This window comes from Boleophthalmus pectinirostris, unplaced genomic scaffold (genome assembly GCF_026225935.1).
Source record: "Boleophthalmus pectinirostris isolate CB_2022bp ecotype Guang Dong unplaced genomic scaffold, ASM2622593v1 HiC_scaffold_13, whole genome shotgun sequence".
NCBI classification, from domain to species: Eukaryota; Metazoa; Chordata; class Actinopteri; order Gobiiformes; family Gobiidae; genus Boleophthalmus; species Boleophthalmus pectinirostris.
The window spans coordinates 2,225,740-2,244,863 of NW_026571036.1; the positions used below are offsets into that span (position 1 = coordinate 2,225,740).

Below are 19,124 nucleotides of genomic sequence, written 5' to 3' on the forward strand. Positions count from 1 at the left end.
ACCTACTAAAACCGGACTAAACCAGGACTAAACCGAGACTAAACCCAAGACTAAACCAGGACTAAACAGACTAAACCGAGACTAAACCTGAGACTAAACCCAAGACTAAACCGAGACTAAACCAGACTAAACCCGACTAAACCAGACTAAACCAGACTAAACCAGGACTAAACCAGGTCTAAACTGAGACTAAACCCAAGACTAAACCAAGTCTAAACCAGGACTAAACCAGGACTAAACCAGGACTACACCAGGACTAAAGTCTCACCCTTCGCTCCTCTTGTACAAGACGCCCGAGCGCTCGGTGCCGTGAGCTTTGTTCCCCTGGAGCTGGTGAAGACTGTAGCCCGAGTTCTGCTTCTGAGAATCCTAAGCGAACACTGATCAAGACCTGACACACTGAACACCTGACACACACAGGGAGGGCACCTGACACACACGGGAGGGCACCTGACACACACGGGGAGGGCACCTGACACACACGGGAGGGCACCTGACACACACGGGGAGGGCACCTGGGGAGGGCACCTGACACACGGGAGGGCACCTGACACACACGGGGAGGGCACCTGACACACACGGGGAGGGCACCTGACACACACGGGAGGGCACCTGACACACACAGGGCACCTGACACACGGGGAGGGGACACCTGACACACACGGGGGGAGGGCACCTGACAACACACGGGAGGGCACCTGACACACACGGGAGGGCACCTGACACACACACGACACAGGGGAGGGAGGGCACCTGACACACACGGGGAGACACACCGGGGCACCTGACACACACGGGGAGGGACCTGGGCACCTGACACACACGGGAGGCACCTGACACACACGGGGAGGGGGGCACCTGACACACACGGGGAGGGCACCTGACACACACGGGAGGGCACCTGACACACACGAGGAGGGAGGGCACCTGACACACACGGGGAGGGTACCTGACACACACGGGGACCTGACACACACGGGGACGGCACCTGACACACACGGAGGAGGGCACCTGACACACACGGGGAGGGAGGGCACCTGACACACACGGGGAGGAGGGCACCTGACACACACGGGGAGGGAGGGAGGGCACCTGACACACACGGGGAGGGAGGGGACCTGACACACACGGGGAGGGCACCTGACACACACGGGGAGGGCACCTGACACACACGGGGAGGGCACCTGACACACACGGGGAGGGAGGGCACCTGACACACACGGGCACCTGACACACGACACACACACGGGGAGGGAGGGCACCTGACACACAGGGAGGGCACCACACCTGACACACACGGGAGGGCACCTGACATGACACACACGGGGAGGGCACCTGACACACACACGGGGGGAGGAGGGCACCTGACACACACGGGGAGGGCACCTGACACACACGGGGAGGGGACCTGACACACACGGGGAGGGCACCTGACACACACGGGGAGGGACCTGGGGAGGCACCTGACACACATGACACACACGGGGAGGGACCTGACACACAAACGGGGAGGGCACCTGACACACACGGGGAGGGAGGGCACCTGACACTGACACACACGGGGAGGGAGGGACCTGACACACACGGGGAGGGAGGGCACCTGACACGGGGAGGGCACCTGACACACACGGGGAGGGCACCTGACACACACGGGGCACCTGACACACAGGGGGAGGGCACCTGACACACACGGGGAGGGGGAGGGCACCTGACACACACGGGAGGGCAGGGCAGGGGACACCTGACACACACGGGGAGGGCACCTGACACACACGGGAGGGCCTGACACACACGGGGAGGGAGGGGACCTGACACACACGGGGGTGACCAAAATAAGAACATGAAAAAAAAAACCCAACTATTTTCTACATTATTTGTCTCCAAAACCAAAATGAAAAAAATGGATAATGGACGTTTCCCTTTTTCCGTGACTTAAACTGCGATGCCGAACTGAACCAGGACTAAACCAGGACTGAACCAGGACTAAACCAGGTCAGGACTAAAGGTCTAAAGGTCTAAACTAAACCAGGTCTAAAACGATCTAAACCAGGACTAAAATAAACCAGGTCTAAACTAGATGTAAACCAGATGTAATCCAGGAGTAAATCAGGTCTAAACTAGGTCTAAAACAGGACTAAACTGAACCAAGTCTAAACTAGATGTACATCAGGACTAAAACAGGTCTAAACCGGGACTAAACCAGGTCTAAACCAGTCTAAAACAGGTCTAAACTAGATCTAAAACAGGTCTAAACTGGGTCTAAACCAGGACTAAAACAGGACTCTTGGGATGGGTCCGAAGGTGCACCTGATCATGTGATCAGGACTGAAACCAGGACTCAAACCAGATTAGTCCTGGTTTAGTCCTGGTTTAGTCCTGGTCTGGTCCGTATGTGGTGCAAAAGTCCGACATCGCAGTTTTGGTTTTGGAGACAAATAATGAAGAAAATAATTTAAAAATTTTTTCCGTTTTCTTCTTTTTGGTTTTATTTTGAAAAACAAATGAACGAACGAAATAGTGGGAGGGCATCAGGGGCACAGCGGGAGGGCATCAGGGGCACAGCGGGAGGGCATCAGGGGCACAGCGGGAGGGCATCAGGTTTACCTCTTTACTCTCCGTCTGTAGTGAGGTCTTCAGGACGTCTCTGAGCTGCACCAACTGTTTCCTCTCAGCGTCCTGCCCCTGTTTAATCTGAAACAAACCAGAACTAGACCAGGACTAGACCAGGACTAGACCAGACTAACTAGACCAGGACTAGACCAGGACTAGACCAGGACTAAACCAGGACTAGACCAGGACTAGACCAGGACTAAACAGAACTAGACCAGGACTAGACCAGGACTAGACCAGGACTAAACCAGGACTAGACCAGACTAGACCAGGACTAAACCAGGACTAAACCAGGACTAGACAGGACTAGACCAGGACTAAACAGGACTAGACCAGGACTAGACAGGACTAGACCAGGACTAACCAGGACTAGACCAGGACTAGACCAGGACTAAACCAGGACTAGACCAGGACTAGACCAGGACTAAACCAGGACTAGACCAGGACTAGACCAGGACTAGACCAGGACTAGACCAGGACTAGAACAGGACCAGGACTAGACCAGGACTAGACCAGGACTGAACCAGGACTAAACCAGGACTAGACCAGGACTAAACCAGGACTAGACCAGGACTAGACCAGGACTAAACCAGGACTAAACCAGGACTAGACAGGACTAGACCAGGACTAGACCAGACTAAGAGACCAGACTAGACCAGACTAAAACCAGGACTAGACCAGGACGGACAGATAACCAGGATTAGACCAGGACTAGACCAGGACTAGACCAGGACTAAAACCAGGACTAAACCAGGACTAGACCAGACTAGACAGGACTAGACTAGACCAGGACTAGACCAGGACTAGACCAGGACTAGACCAGGACTAAACCAGGACCAGAGACTAGACTAACCAGGACTAAACCAGGACTAGACCAGGACTAGACCAGGACTAGACCAGGACTAAACCAGACTAGGGACTAACCAGGACTAGACCAGGACTAGACCAAGACTAAACCAGAACTAGACGAAGGACTAAAGGACTAGACCAGGACTAGACCAGGACTAAAACCAGGACTAGGACTCAACCAGGACTCAACCAGGGACTAACCAGGGACTAAACCAGGACTAGACCAGGACTAGACCAGGACTAGACCAGGACTAAACCAGGACTAACCAGGACTAAACCAGGACTAGACCAGGACTAGACCAGACTAGACCAGGACTTAGACCAGGACTAGACCAGGACTAAACCAGACTAAACCAGGACTAGATCCAGGACTAGACCAGGACTAACAGGACCAGGACTAGACCAGGACTAGACCAGGACTAAACAGACTAGACCACCAGACTAGACGACGGACTAGACCAGGACTAGACCAGACTAAACCAGACTAGACCAGACAGGACTAGACCAGGATAGACAGACTAGACCAGGACTAACCAGGGACTAACCAGACTAGACCAGGACTAGACCAGGACTAAACCAGGACTAGACCAGGACTAAACCAGGACTAGACCAGGACTAGACCAGGACTAGACCAGGACTAGACCAGGACTAAACCAGGACTAACCAGGACTAGGACCAGGACTAGACCAGGACTAGACTAGACCAGGACTAGACCAGGACTAGAACCAGGACTAAACCAGGACTAGAACCAGGATAAACCAGGACTAAACCAGGACTAGACCAGGACTTAGACCAGACTAGACAGGACTAAAACCAGGACTAAACCAGGACTAAACCAGACTAAACCAGGACTAGACCAGGACTAGACCAGGACTAGACCAGGACTAGACCAGGACTAGACCAGGACTAGACCAGGACTAAACCAGGACTAGACCAGGACTCACTGTGCTCAGGTCTGTGGCGAGTTTCTCCACTGAAGGTTTCAGGTTCTCGACGGCCTTAAGTCCGTCCTGAAAAAAACTGAAACAAAAACACAACAAGAAGTATTAGAAATATTAGTAGTAGTAGTACTACTAGTAGTAGTACTTTGTAGTAGTATTTGTAGTAGTACTGACTTGCACTGTGCGTGGAAATATTTGATGAGGTTTTGTAAAAAGTCGACTCCTTTCTTCACTTTGATCTCGTTCACTTTGATTAAATACTGAAAAAAAAAAGATTTTATTATATCTCCACCTTCTCTTTTCTCTCTCTTCTCTTTTCTCTCTCTCTTTCTCTCTCTTCTCTCTTCTTTTTCTCTCTCTTCTCTCTCTCTCTCTCTCTTTCTCTCTCTCTCGTTCTCTTTCTGTCTTCTCTCTCTCTCTCTCTCTTCTTTCTCTCTCTTTCTCTCTTCTCTCTCTCTCCTCTCTCTCTTCTCTCTCTCTCTCTCACATCTGGAACACTCGTCTTTCTCTCTCTCTCTCTCTTCTACCTCACACATCTGCATCTGGAACACTCGTCTTTCTCTCTCTTCTCTCTCTTTACCTCACACATCTGCATCTGGAACACTCGTCCTTCTCTCTCTTCTCTCTTTACCTCACACATCTGCATCTGGAACACTCGTCTTTCTCTCTCTCTCTCTCTTTACCTCACACATCTGCATCTGGAACACTCGTCTTTCTCTCTTCTCTCTCTTTACCTCACACATCTGCATCTGGAACACTCGTCTTTCTCTCTCTCTCTCTCTTTACCTCACACATCTGCATCTGGAACACTCGTCTTTCTCTCTCTTCTCTCTCTTTACCTCACACATCTGCATCTGGAACACTCGTCTTTCTCTCTTCTCTCTCTTTACCTCACACATCTGCATCTGGAACACTCGTCTTTCTCTCTTCTCTCTCTTTACCTCACACATCTGCATCTGGAACACTCGTCTTTCTCTCTTCTCTCTCTTTACCTCACACATCTGCATCTGGAACACTCGTCTTTCTCTCTCTCTCTCTTTACCTCACACATCTGCATCTGGAACACTCGTCTTTCTTTCTCTTCTCTCTCTTTTACCTCACACATCTGCATCTGGAACACTCGTCTTTCTCTCTTCTCTCTCTTTACCTCACACATCTGCATCTGGAACACTCGTCTTTCTCTTTCTCTCTCTCTTTTTACCTCACACATCTGCATCTGGAACACTCGTCTTTCTCTCTCTCTCTCTTTACCTCACACATCTGCATCTGGAACACTCGTCTTTCTCTCTCTCTCTCTTTACCTCACACATCTGCATCTGGAACACTCGTCTTTCTCTCTCTCTCTCTTTACCTCACACATCTGCATCTGGAACACTCGTCTTTCTCTCTTCTCTCTCTTTACCTCACACATCTGCATCTGGAACACTCGTCTTTCTCTCTCTCTCTCTTTACCTCACACATCTGCATCTGGAACACTCGTCTTTCTCTCTTCTCTCTCTTTACCTCACACATCTGCATCTGGAACACTCGTCTTTCTCTCTCTCTCTCTTTACCTCACACATCTGCATCTGGAACACTCGTCTTTCTCTCTCTCTCTCTCTTTACCTCACACATCTGCATCTGGAACACTCGTCTTTCTCTCTCTTCTCTCTCTTTACCTCACACATCTGCATCTGGAACACTCGTCTTTCTCTCTCTCTCTCTTTACCTCACACATCTGCATCTGGAACACTCGTCTTTCTCTCTTCTCTCTCTTTACCTCACACATCTGCATCTGGAACACTCGTCTTTCTCTCTCTTCTCTCTCTTTACCTCACACATCTGCATCTGGAACACTCGTCTTTCTCTCTTCTCTCTCTTTACCTCACACATCTGCATCTGGAACACTCGTCTTTCTCTCTCTCTCTCTCTTTACCTCACACATCTGCATCTGGAACACTCGTCTTTCTCTCTTCTCTCTCTCTTTACCTCACACATCTGCATCTGGAACACTCGTCTTTCTCTCTCTCTTCTCTCTCTTTACCTCACACATCTGCATCTGGAACACTCGTTTTCTCTCTCTCTCTCTTTACCTCACACATCTGCATCTGGAACACTCGTCTTTCTCTCTCTCTCTCTTTTACCTCACACATCTGCATCTGGAACACTCGTCTTTCTCTCTCTCTCTCTCTTACCCTCACACATCTGCATCTGGAACACTCGTCTTTCTCTCTCTCTCTCTCTTTACCTCACACATCTGCATCTGGAACACTCGTCTTTCTCTCTTCTCTCTCTTTACCTCACACATCTGCATCTGGAACACTCGTCTTTCTCTCTCTCTCTCTTACCTCACACATCTGCATCTGGAACACTCGTCTTTCTCTCTTCTCTCTCTTTACCTCACACATCTGCATCTGGAACACTCGTCTTTCTCTCTTCTCTCTCTTTACCTCACACATCTGCATCTGGAACACTCGTCTTTCTCTCTCTCTCTCTTTACCTCACACATCTGCATCTGGAACACTCGTCTTTCTCTCTCTCTCTCTTTACCTCACACATCTGCATCTGGAACACTCGTCTTTCTCTCTTCTCTCTCTTTACCTCACACATCTGCATCTGGAACACTCGTCTTTCTCTCTCTCTCTCTTTACCTCACACATCTGCATCTGGAACACTCGTCTTTCTCTCTTCTCTCTCTTTACCTCACACATCTGCATCTGGAACACTCGTCTTTCTCTCTCTCTCTCTTTACCTCACACATCTGCATCTGGAACACTCGTCTTTCTCTCTTCTCTCTTTACCTCACACATCTGCATCTGGAACACTCGTCTTTCTTTCTCCATCTCTTCTGCGATCTCTCCTCCGCTGAACTCGGTCCGGATCATTCCGTGTTGTTTGGCGTGTTCTCTCTTTTCCTTCTCCAACTTCGACCTGAAACATCAACAAAAGTTTTACTTTTATTTTGTTTTCTAAATTTAATTTTTGTCACTGAATCTACGAGAGAAACTTTACACTGTATGTTTAAAGTGGTACCTGGATCATACCTGGACTAAACCAGGACTAAACCTGGACTAAACCTGGACTAAACCTGGACTAAACCAGGACTAAACCAGGGCTAAACCTGGACTAAACCAGGACTAAACCTGGTCTAAACCAGGACTAAACCAGGACTAAACCTGGTCTAAACCAGGACTAAACCAGGACTAAACTAGGTCCAAATCCAAGACTAAATCAGGTCTAAACCAGGACTAAACCAGGACTAAACCGGTACTAAACCAGGTCTTAACCAGGTCTAAACTAGGACTAAAAAGGGACTAAATCAGGTCTAAACCAGTTCTAAACCCGATCTAAAGCACGACTAAAACAGGACTAAATCAGGTCTATTCAGAGTCCAAACAGAGTCTAAACCAGGTCTAAATCCAAGACTAAACCAGGTCTAAACTGGTACTAAACCAAATCTTGACCAGATCTAAACCAGCTCTAAACCAGGTCTAAACCAGCTCTAAACCTGGTCTAAACCAGGTCGAAACCAGGTCTAAACCTGGTCTAATCCAGGTCTAAACCTGGTCTAAACCAGGTCTAAACTAGGACTAAAATGGGACTAAATCAGGTCTAAATCAGGTCTAAACCAGGTCTAAATTCAAGATTAAACCAGGTCTAAACCAGGTCTAAAACAGAACTAAACCAGGTCTAAACCAGGACTAAACCAGGACTAAACCAGGTCTAAACCAGGACTAAACCAGACTAAACCAGGACTAAACCAGGACTAAACAGGACTAAACCAGGAAACCAGGACTAAACCAGGACTAAACCAGGTCTAAACCAGGACTAAACCAGGACTAAACCAGGTCTAAAACAAGACTAAACCAGGTCTAAACAGAACTAAAACCAGGACTAAACCAGGATAAACCAGGACTAAACCAGGTCTAAACCAGGACTAAACCAGGACTAAACCAGGTCTAAAACAGAACTAAAACAGAACTAAAACAGGACTAAACCAGGTCTAAAACAGAACTAAACCAAGACTAAACCAGGCCTAAACCAGGTCTACAGATGTGGAGGATCTCACAGTTTGGCCTCGTAGTCCTTCCAGGCTTTATCGAACGGTTTCTTCAGGTCCTGAGGAGAAACGGAGGAAACACGAGGAGTTTAGGTTTAACTCTCGTTCACGTGTAAAAATACTGAGTGGATTTTTATTGATTTAATTCAAGGACCATCTTTTCAAACTGCCTGAAAACTGTAATTTTTCTGATATTATTTGTCGTTTTATTTTGAAAGTCTGGTTTAAATAATAGAAGTTTGCTGCTGTCGTTGTTGAGTGGAGAGTCCGAGTCTGGACTTTGGACTCTGTGATAAGGAAAAAGGAGCGAAGGAGCCAAAACAAACAAACACCAGGACATGGAAATGTTTGAGATTTAAAACCAGACCGAGGTACAGGTCAGATCTGTGGAGAGGCGTCACAGTGTCTGTTTGTCGAGGTACGTCAAGTCGAGCTGTTTAAAGTTTCACACTGACCACGTTTACATCGTGTTTTTACAGACCAGGACCAGACCAGGACCAGACCAGACCAAGACCAGACCAAGACCAGACCAAGACCAGACCAAGGCCAGACCAGGACCAGACCAAGACCAGACCAAGACCAGACCAGGACCAGACCAAGACCAGACCAAGACCAGACCAAGGCCAGACCAAGGCCAGACCAAGGCCAGACCAAGGCCAGACCAAGGCCAGACCAAGACCAGACCAGGACCAGACCAAGGCCAGACCAAGACCAGACCAAGGAGACCAGACCAAGACCAGCCAGACCAGACCAGGACCAGACCAGGCCAGACCAAGGCCAGACCAAGGCCAGACCAGGCCAGACCAGACCAAGACCAGACCAAGACCAGACCAAGGCCAGACCAGGACCAGACCAAGACCAGACCAAGGCCAGACCAAGACCAGACCAAGGCCAGACCAAGGCCAGACCAGACTAGACCAGGACCAGACCAAGGCCTGACCAGGACTAGACCAGGACCAGAACCAGGACTAAACCAGGACTAAAACAGGTCCAGGTCCAGGACCAGACCAGAACCAGACTGGGGCTGGAACCAGACCAGGACTGAGACCGGGAAACAGGACCAGGACTGAGACCAGAACTGAGACTGGGACTGAGACCAGGAGCAGACCATAAAAACGGTTTAGTCCTGGTTTAGTCCTTGGTTCAGTCCTGGTTTAGTCCTGGTTTAGTCCTGGTTCAGTCCTGGTTTAGTCCTGGTTTAGTCCTGGTTTAGTCCTGGTTCAGTCCTGGTTTAGTCCTGGTTTAGTCCTGGTTTAGTCGGTCATTGTTTTTTTCCATTTTTCATTTAAACGCAAAATCGAAAACTGAAAAAACAAATCATTTTCTGTTTTTTTCATTTTGGTTTTGGAGACAAATAATGTTTTTTCATTTTCTTATTTTTGTTTTTATTTTATTTTTACCCCTTTGACGCCCTTCAGGTCTCCTTTGAGCAAACTGTCCAGAGGAAACGTGATGATGTTGTTCATGTTCTGCATCTGCAACAGGAAACACAGCCCCGTCACAATAAAACCACACACAGAAATATACACGTCTACAACAGGAAACACAGCCCCGTCACAATAAAACCACACACAGAAATATACACGTCTACAACAGGAAACACAGCCCCGTCACAATAAAACCACAGTGAAATATACACACAGGCCTCTGCTTCTGCGACAGGAAGCCAGGCCCCGTCAAAATAAAACCACAGATATTAATATAAATATATGTAAAACATTTATTTGTAACACAACGAAAGAATAAAACACCAAGGTCTAAGTCAAGTCTAAACCAGGTCTAAACCAGGTCTAAAAGTCTAAACCAGGTCTAAACCAGGTCTAAACCAGGTCTAAGCAAAAGTCTAAACCAGGTCTAAACCAGGTCTAAGCAAAAGTCTAAACCAGGTCTAAACCAGGTCTAAGCAAAAGTCTAAACCAGGTCTAAACCAGGTCTAAGCAAAAGTCTAAACCAGGTCTAAACCAGGTCTAAGCAAAAGTCTAAACCAGGTCTAAACCAGGTCTAAACCAGGTCTAAGCAAAAGTCTAAACCAGGTCTAAACCAGGTCTAAACCAGGTCTAAGCAAAGGTCTAAACCAGGTCTAAACCAGGTCTACGCAAAAGTCTAAACCAGGTCTAAACCAGGTCTAAAGCAAAGGTCTAAAGCAGGTCTAAACCAGGTCTAAGCAAAAGTCTAAACCAGGTCTAATGCAAAAGTCTAAACTTGGTCTAAACCAAAGATCTAAAGCAAAGGTCTAAACCAGGTCTAAACCAGGGCTAAAGCAAAGGTCTAAAGCAGGTCTAAACCAGGTCTACACAAAAGTCTAAACCAGGTCTAAAGGAAAGGTCTAAACCGGGTCTACACAAAAGGTCTACAAAGAGGTCTAAAACAGGTCTAAATCAGGTCTAAAGCAGGTCTAAGTTAAGTCTAAGTCAGCTCTAAGTCAGGTCTAAGTCAGGTCTATGTCAGGTCTAAGTCAGGTCTAAGTTAAGTCTAAGTCAGCTCTAAGTCAGGTCTAAGTCAGGTCTAAGTCAGGTCTAAGTCAGGTCTAAGTCAGGTCTAAGTTAAGTCTAAGTCAGCTCTAAGTCAGGTCTAAGTCAGGTCTAAGTCAGGTCTAAGTCAGGTCTAAGTCAGGTCTAAGTCAGGTCTATGTCAGGTCTAAGTCAGGTCTCTAAGTCAGGTCTAAGTCAGGTCTAAGTCAGGTCTAAGTCAGGTCTAAGTTAGGTCTAAGTTAAGTCTAAGTCAGCTCTAAGTCAGGTCTAAGTCAGGTCTAAGTCAGGTCTAAGTCAGGTCTAAGTCAGGTCTATGTCAGGTCTAAGTCAGGTCTAAGTCAGGTCTAAGTTAGGTCTAAGTTAAGTCTAAGTCAGCTCTAAGTCAGGTCTAAGTCAGGTCTAAGTCAGGTCTAAGTCAGGTCTATGTCAGGTCTATGTCAGGTCTAAGTCAGGTCTAAGTTAGGTCTAAGTTAGGTCTAAGTCAGCTCTAAGTCAGGTCTAAGTCAGGTCTAAGTCAGGTCTAAGTCAGGTCTAAGTCAGGTCTATGTCAGGTCTATGTCAGGTCTAAGTTAGGTCTAAGTCAGGTCTAAGTTAAGTCTAAGTCAGCTCTAAGTCAGGTCTAAGTCAGGTCTAAGTCAGGTCTAAGTCAGGTCTATGTCAGGTCTAAGTTAGGTCTAAGTTAAGTCTAAGTCAGCTCTAAGTCAGCTCTAAGTCAGGTCTAAGTCAGGTCTAAGTCAGGTCTAAGTCAGGTCTAAGTCAGGTCTAAGTCAGGTCTAAGTCAGGTCTAAGTCAGGTCTAAGTCAGGTCTATGTCAGGTCTAAGTCAGGTCTATGTCAGGTCTAAGTCAGGTCTAAATCAGGTCTATGTCAGGTCTAAGTCAGGTCTAAGTCAGGTCTAAGTTAAGTCTAAGTCAGCTCTAAGACAGGTCTAAGTCAGGTCTAAGTCAGGTCTAAGTCAGGTCTAAGTCAGGTCTAAGTCAGGTCTATGTCAGGTCTATGTCAGGTCTAAGTCAGGTCTAAGTCAGCTCTAAGTCAGGTCTAAGTCAGGTCTAAGTCAGGTCTAAGTCAGTCTAAGTCAGGTCTAAGTCAGGTCTAAGTTAAGTCTAAGTCAGCTCTAAGACAGGTCTAAGTCAGGTCTATGTCAGGTCTAAGTCAGGTCTAAGTTAAGTCTAAGTCAGGTCTAAGTCAGGTCTAAGTCAGTCTAAGTCAGGTCTAAGTCAGGTCTAAGTCAGGTCTAAGTCAGGTCTAAGTCAGGTCTAAGTCAGGTCTAAGTCAGGTCTTAGTCAGGTTTAAGTCAGGTCTAAGTCAGGTCTTAGTCAGGTCTAAGTCAGGTCTTAGTCAGGTTTAAATCAGGTCTAAGTCAGGTCTAAGTCAGGTCTAAACCAAGTCTAAACCAGTTCAGATCCAAGTCAAGTCTAAGTCAGGTCTAAGTCAGGTCTATGTCAGGTCTAAGTCAGGTCTAAGTCAGGTCTAAGTCAGGTCTAAACCAGTTCAGATCCAAGTCAAGTCTAAGTCAGGTCTAAACCAGCTCTACTCGGGTCCTAGACCAGGTCCGTACCAGGTTCTTGAAAAGCGCGGCGAGTTCTTTGGTGAAGACGGCGAACTTGAGGAACGCAGACCCGACCTCAGCGTCTTCACGACAAACGCAGTGATCCCCAAACTTCTCCATCGACGCCACGAACTGCTCCTCGTTCTCCACGTGAGCTGAGACAAGACCAGGGTTAGACCAGGACCAGGACCAGGACCAGGACTCAACCAGGACCAGGACTCAACCAGGACCAGGACTGAGCCAGGACCAAGACTGAGCCAGGACCAGGACCAGGACTGAGACAGGACCAGGACTGAGCCAGGACCAAGACTGAGCCAGGACCAGGACCAGGACTGAGACAGGACCAGGACTGAGCCAGGACCAGGACCAGGACTGAGCCAGGACCAGGACTGAGCCAGGACCAAGACTGAGCCAGGACCAGGACCAGGACTGAGACAGGACCAGGACTGAGCCAGGACCAGGACCAGGACTGAGCCAGGACCAGGACCAGGACTGAGCCAGGACCAAGACTGAGCCAGGACCAGGACCAGGACTGAGACAGGACCAGGACTGAGCCAGGACCAGGACCAGGACTGAGCCAGGACCAGGACCAGGACTGAGCCAGGACCAGGACCAGGACTGAGCCAGGACCAAGACTGAGCCAGGACCAGGACTGAGCCAGGACCAGGACCAGGACTGAGCCAGGAGCAGGACCAGGACTCAACCAGGACCAGGACTGAGCCAGAACCAGGACCAGGACTGAGCCAGGACCAGGACCAGGACTCAACCAGGACCAGGACTGAGCCAGGACCAGGACCAGGACTGAGCCAGGACCAGGACTGAGCCAGGACCAGGACCAAGACCAGGACCAGGACCAGGACCAGGACCAGGACCAGGACTGAGCCAGGACCAGGACCAGGACCAGGACCAGGACCAAGACCAGGACCAGGACTGAGCCAGGACCAGGGTTAGACCAGGACCAGGACTCAACCAGGACCAGGACCAGGACTGAGTCAGGACCAGGGTTAGACCAGGACCAGGACCAGGACTCAACCAGGACCAGGACCAGGACTCAACCAGGACCAGGGTTAGACCAAGACCAGGACCAGGACAAGGACCAGGACTGAGCCAGTTCCAGGGTTAGACCAGGACCAAGACCAGTTCCAGGGTTAGACCAAGACTAGACCAGGACCAGGACTGAACCAGGACCAGGGTTAGACCAGAACTAGGACCAGGACTACACCAGGACCAGGACTACACCAGGACCAGGGTTAGACCAGGACCAGGACTCAACCAGGACCAGGACCAGGACTGAGTCAGGACCAGGGTTAGACCAGGACCAGGACTACACCAGGACCAGGACTGAACTAGGACCAGGGTTAGACCAGAACTAGGACCAGGACTACACCAGGACCAGGACTAAACCAGGACCAGGGTTAGACCAGGACCAGGACTACACCAGGACCAGTGTTAGACCAGGACCAGGACTGAACCAGGTCCAGACCAGTGGGGTTAATTCGTTTGTTTCATTAACAGTGGCGCCGCTCGGCATGCTGGGACACGAGCAGAATGAGAGGAATGTGTTCAGGGAGTCCTCGGTCTGCACCACTGTCCTACAGCAGACCGAGAACTAAACCAGGACTCAACCAGGACTGAACCGGGACTAAACAAAGACTAAAGCAGGACTACACCAGGACTAAACTGGGAACTAAACTAGGACTAAACCAGGACTAAAACAGGACCAAACTAGGGCTAAATCCAGACTAAAACACAACTAGACCAAGACTACACCAGGAGAAAACCAGGACTGAACCGGGACTAAACCAGGACTAAAATGGGAACTAAACTAGGACTAAACCAAGGCCAAACCAGGACTAAATCAGGACTTAACCGGGAACTGAGCCAGAACTAAACCAGGACTTTAATTGGTCTAAACAGGACTAAACCAGGAGGAAACCAGGACTAAACCAGGAACTAAATCAGGAACTAAATCAGGACTAAACCAAGACTGAACCGGGAACTAAACCGGGACTAAAACCAGGACTAAACCAGGTCTAAACCAGGACTAAACCAGGACTTAAAAAGGAACTAAACCAGGACTAAACCAGGACTAAACCAGGTCTAAACCAGGTCTAAACCAGGTCTAAACCAGGACTAAACCAGGTCTAAACTAGGTCTAAACCAGGACTAAACCAGGACTAAACTGGGACATAAACCAGGACTAAGCCAAAACTAAAACAGGACTAAAAAGGGACTTTAATTGATGTAAACAGAACTAAACCAGGACTAAACCAGGTCTAAACGGGCCTCTCATATCAGGAGGGTTTTGGAGTAAACTCACTGAGTCCGGACGTGTTCATGGCCTTCACAGACTTCTTTATTTTGGACAGAACGGTCCGGTCCAGGTCCAGAGCCTGACAGACAAAAAACAGGGCAAAAGTCAAAACACCAGACCAAAAAACGGGCAAACACCAAACCTCAAAAACACAGAGAGGCGACAGTTTGAGACACAAACAAACATGAGTCCAAGTCGATCTGAGCTCCACAGATCTTCTACTGAGAGAAATCTGAGCCCAGAGTTTGTGAAAATATTTTTTAAATTCTCAAATTTTTGTTTTAATGTCATTTCTTCATCACAAACCGACCTGGAGTTGAGTTTTTTGTTCTATTCACATGTTTAAAAGTGAATAAAATGCACAGTTGATGTCCAAATGTTATTATTTAAATTACGTTTCGGCAAAAAGTCTTCATCAGATCATTTTTCTTGTTTTGGGCCACAGTTTCCGCTCTTTATCACTGACAAAATTTCCAAAAGTTTGACCTAAAATTAATTTCCCATGACTTTACGGCTCCGACATGTGTAGAACTGATCAGACTTTTAGTTCTAAATCTGAAATGTGAACTTTTTCCACTCACCTTATGGTTCGGTAGTGTTGTAGTCGAGACCAAACTAATCGAGACCAAGACCAAGACCAAGACCAGCCCGAGACCACAGGGTCCCGAGACCAAGACCAAGACCAGCCCGAGACCACAGGGTCCCGAGACCAAGACCAAGACCTCTGAGAGTCGAGACTGAGACAAGACCGAGACCACAGGGTCCCGAGACCACAGGGTCCCGAGACCACAGGGTCCCGAGACCACAGGGTCCCGAGACCACAGGGTCCCGAGACCACAGGGTCCCGAGACCACAGGGTCCCGAGACCACAGGGTCCCAAGACCAAGACCTCTGAGAGTCGAGACTGAGACAAGACCGAGACCATGGCTCATTGAGATCAAATCGAGACCAAATCGAGACCAAATCGAGACCAAATCGAGACCATCTTTGTCATTTTCTACATTTATTTGTATTTTGTCACATTTATATCAATGAGTGCGTATACATGCACGCAGTAACCGGTTTCAGTAACCCGGTTATGGCATTAACCCGGTTATTAGAAACCGTGTTACTGTAGCTGGTTTATTCCGATAGTAACTGTGATACTTGTGGCATGTAAACGCAGTATCCCGGTTACTGCAACATAAAGTTGAGTCACATGTGTCCAAAAGACACTTTCCAGCCTTTCACCACAACAGTAGTGACATAAATAAATTGACCAACATAAATAAAGTGACCAAACGAGTGAAATGACTGTAAAATAAAGAGCTGCGCTAAACCTGCACACGAACAATCTGCACTCGTGTGACGCTGAAAAACTAAAACATGAACTATCTCCTGTACAACACACACAGAACACACTTACCATCATCAGCACCTCTTCTGTCACAGAAATAACACACATAATCCACAGAGTCGTGTCATTTAGTCCAAAAGAAAAAACTGATCACATCAGCGACACAAGGAGCGAGTTGTTTTTATCGCCGCTAACAGTTTATGCTAATTAGCCAAACGGTCTTAAGTTTCGTTTCTGTAAAACGTAAACAAATGTGATCAGAGCTGAATGATCTGATCAAACGGGCTGATGTGTCTATAGTGTTTATGGTTTATATGTTGTAAAGTTGAGTTTATTTATGCAGAAGATTTTAATGAAGAATCTGTGCAGTGGATTGTGGGAGATCTCGTAGCTCCTTAGCTTCTTATGCTAAAGGAGCTCACGGTTTGTATTTTTCCTGGTTTATGAAATTGATTTAAGTTAATTTTTGCGCCTGCGCATTTGTAAGATTATGTCAAGAAACCGGGACACTCCATTTGATCATGTACACGCGGATATGAGTGTCTCTGTTTCTCAGTGCGCATGTAAACACAGTAACACGAACACTGACAGAACCGGGATATGGAGAATAACTGGGTTATTGATGTGCATGTAAACACACTCAATGTTTTTATAAATTGATCCCCATTTGATCTGATTCATTTTCATTTAGGCTTAAAATAATCCAAACAAACTGTTCTGGACTCAAACTCTCTGTGCTGCTTTTTAAACCCTCACCCACAGTTTGAGAAGTTTTTTCTTTCAGAGAACTTCCCCTGGTACTTTACACAAAACTGAAGAAACTGAAGAAACTGAAGAAACTGAAGAAAGTGAAGAAACTGAAGAAACTGAAGAAAGTGAAGAAACTGAAGAAAGTGAAGAAACTGAAGAAAGTGGGAGGATTTTAAAACCTGTTTCTTCACGTTTCTAACTGGAGTTAAATTCTCTTACTGGTTTTATAGTCGGATTTAAGGTCTGTTTACACAGACGCCTGTGGGTAAAAATGACAAAATATTTTATCTGAAGTGTTTTTTGGGGCTTAAAAACCAAAAATCAAACACAGATGTTTGTGAAGTTTCATGAGACAAACTTCAGCCACATGTCGAGGTGAAAAGTTTATCACCGACAACAGCAGCCGTAATGAAATATGATCGACGACTGTCAGACCTCGAGTCCGAGACAAGACCAAGTCCAAGACCCAGTCCAAGACCGAGTCCAAGACCGAGTCCAAGACCGAGTCCAAGACCGAGACAAGACCGAGTCCAAGACCCAGTCCAAGACCCAGTCCAGACCCAGTCCAAGACCCAGTCCAAGACCGAGACAAGACCGAGTCCAAGACCCAGTCCAAGACCCAAGTCCAAGACCCAGTCCAGACCGAGTCCAAGACCCAGTCCAAGACCGAGTCCAAGACCGAGTCCAAGACCCAGTCCAAGACCGAGACAAGACCGAGTCCAAGACCCAGTCCAAGACCCAGTCCAAGACCCAGTCCAAGACCGAGTCCAAGACCCAGTCCAAGACCGAGACAAGACCGAGTCCAAGACCCAGTCCAAGACCGAGTCCAAGACCGAGTCCAAGACCGAGTCCAAGACCGAGACAAGACCGAGTCCAAGACCCAGTCCAAGACCCAGTCCAAGACCCAGTCCAAGACCGAGTCCAAGCGCAGTCGAGTCCGAGACAAGACCAAGTCCAAGACCGAGTCCAAGACCGAGTCCAAGACCAAGTCCAAGACCGAGTCCAAGACCGAGTCCAAGCGCGGTCGAGTCCGAGACAAGACCGAGTCCAAGACCGAGTCCAAGACCGAGTCCAAGACCGAGTCCAAGACCGAGTCCAAGCGCGGTCGAGTCCGAGACAAGACCGAGTCCAAGACCGAGTCCAAGACCGAGTCCAAGACCGAGTCCAAGACCGAGTCCAAGACAAGACCGAGTCCAAGACCGAGTCCAAGACCGAGTCCAAGACCGAGTCCAAGACCGAGTCCAAGCGCGGTCGAGTCCGAGACAAGACCGAGTCCAAACACCTTCAAGACCGAGTTCAAACTCCTTCAAGACCAAGTCCAAACGCCTTCAAGACTGAGTTCAAACCCCTTCAAGACCGAGACAAGACCGAGTCCAAACACCTTTAAGACCGAGTTCAAACCCCTTCAAGACCGAGACAAGACCAAGTCCAAACGCCTTCAAGACCGAGTCCAAATGCCTTCAAGACTGAGTTCAAACTCCTTCAAGTCCGAGACAAGACCGAGTCCAAACGCCTTCAAGACCGAGACAAGACCGAGTCCAAACTCCTTCAAGTCCGAGACAAGACCGAGTCCAAACTCCTTCAAGTCCGAGACAAGACCGAGTCCAAACTCCTTCAAGTCCGAGACAAGACCGAGTCCAAACTCCTTCAAGTCCGAGACAAGACCGAGTCCAAACGCCTTCAAGACCGAGTCCAAACTCCTTCAAGACCGAGTCCAAACGCCTTCAAGACCGAGTCCAAACTCCTTCAAGACCGAGTCCAAACGCCTTCAAGACCGAGTCCAAACTCCTTCAAGACCGAGTCCAAACGCCTTCAAGACTGAGTTCAAACTCCTTCAAGACCAAGACAAGACCAAATCCAAGCGCGGTTGAGTCCGAGATGAGACCAAGACCATGAAAAAAACAAATCATAGTGTCGTAGAACTCGAAACCAAGACCAGTCTCGAGTTCTACGACACTGTGGTTTGGGATTATAGTTTTTGAACATTCAAAATCCTGTCGGTGCTTTTATTGTCGAAACGTTCAGAAATAATCAGAACAGACTCATGAGAACTTAACACAACACTGGAGCTGTGGGAAAGAAATACTCAAATTCCATGACTTTTCCAGGCCTGGAAAATGACAGTCCCACAGTGAGATGGGCCCAGTCTACAACAACAACAAAAAGTTAAATATTTACATAAAAACATTCTCATAAAATACAAAAATAGTCTGACCATGTCACAAAAAGAATCTCAGGTCAAAGTTCACATGACGTCCGTGAGGAG

The 19,124-nt window shown here is 48.0% G+C and overlaps 1 protein-coding gene across 12 annotated transcripts in view; it reads right to left on the reverse strand.

The window, feature by feature from the left end:
• asap2b (ArfGAP with SH3 domain, ankyrin repeat and PH domain 2b) overlaps positions 1–19,124 on the reverse strand; it is a 43,078-nt gene that overhangs the window by 17,008 nt on the left and 6,946 nt on the right. For 10 of the 12 annotated variants that reach the window (XM_055149791.1, XM_055149797.1, XM_055149794.1 and 7 more), the window contains exons 3-11: positions 14,779–14,851; positions 12,468–12,613; positions 9,840–9,914; positions 8,449–8,498; positions 7,181–7,310; positions 4,575–4,660; positions 4,404–4,479; positions 2,605–2,691; positions 269–369 (exon numbers count right to left, since the gene is read on the reverse strand). In XM_055149791.1, coding sequence (XP_055005766.1) covers positions 269–369; positions 2,605–2,691; positions 4,404–4,479; positions 4,575–4,660; positions 7,181–7,310; positions 8,449–8,498; positions 9,840–9,914; positions 12,468–12,613; positions 14,779–14,851 — 824 coding nt within the window. Of the gene's footprint in view, positions 1–268; positions 370–2,604; positions 2,692–4,403; positions 4,480–4,574; positions 4,661–4,927; positions 4,956–5,442; positions 5,476–7,180; positions 7,311–8,448; positions 8,499–9,839; positions 9,915–12,467; positions 12,614–14,778; positions 14,852–19,124 lie in introns of those variants that run through there. The other 2 variants (XM_055149799.1, XM_055149798.1) reach the window with 2 other exon arrangements.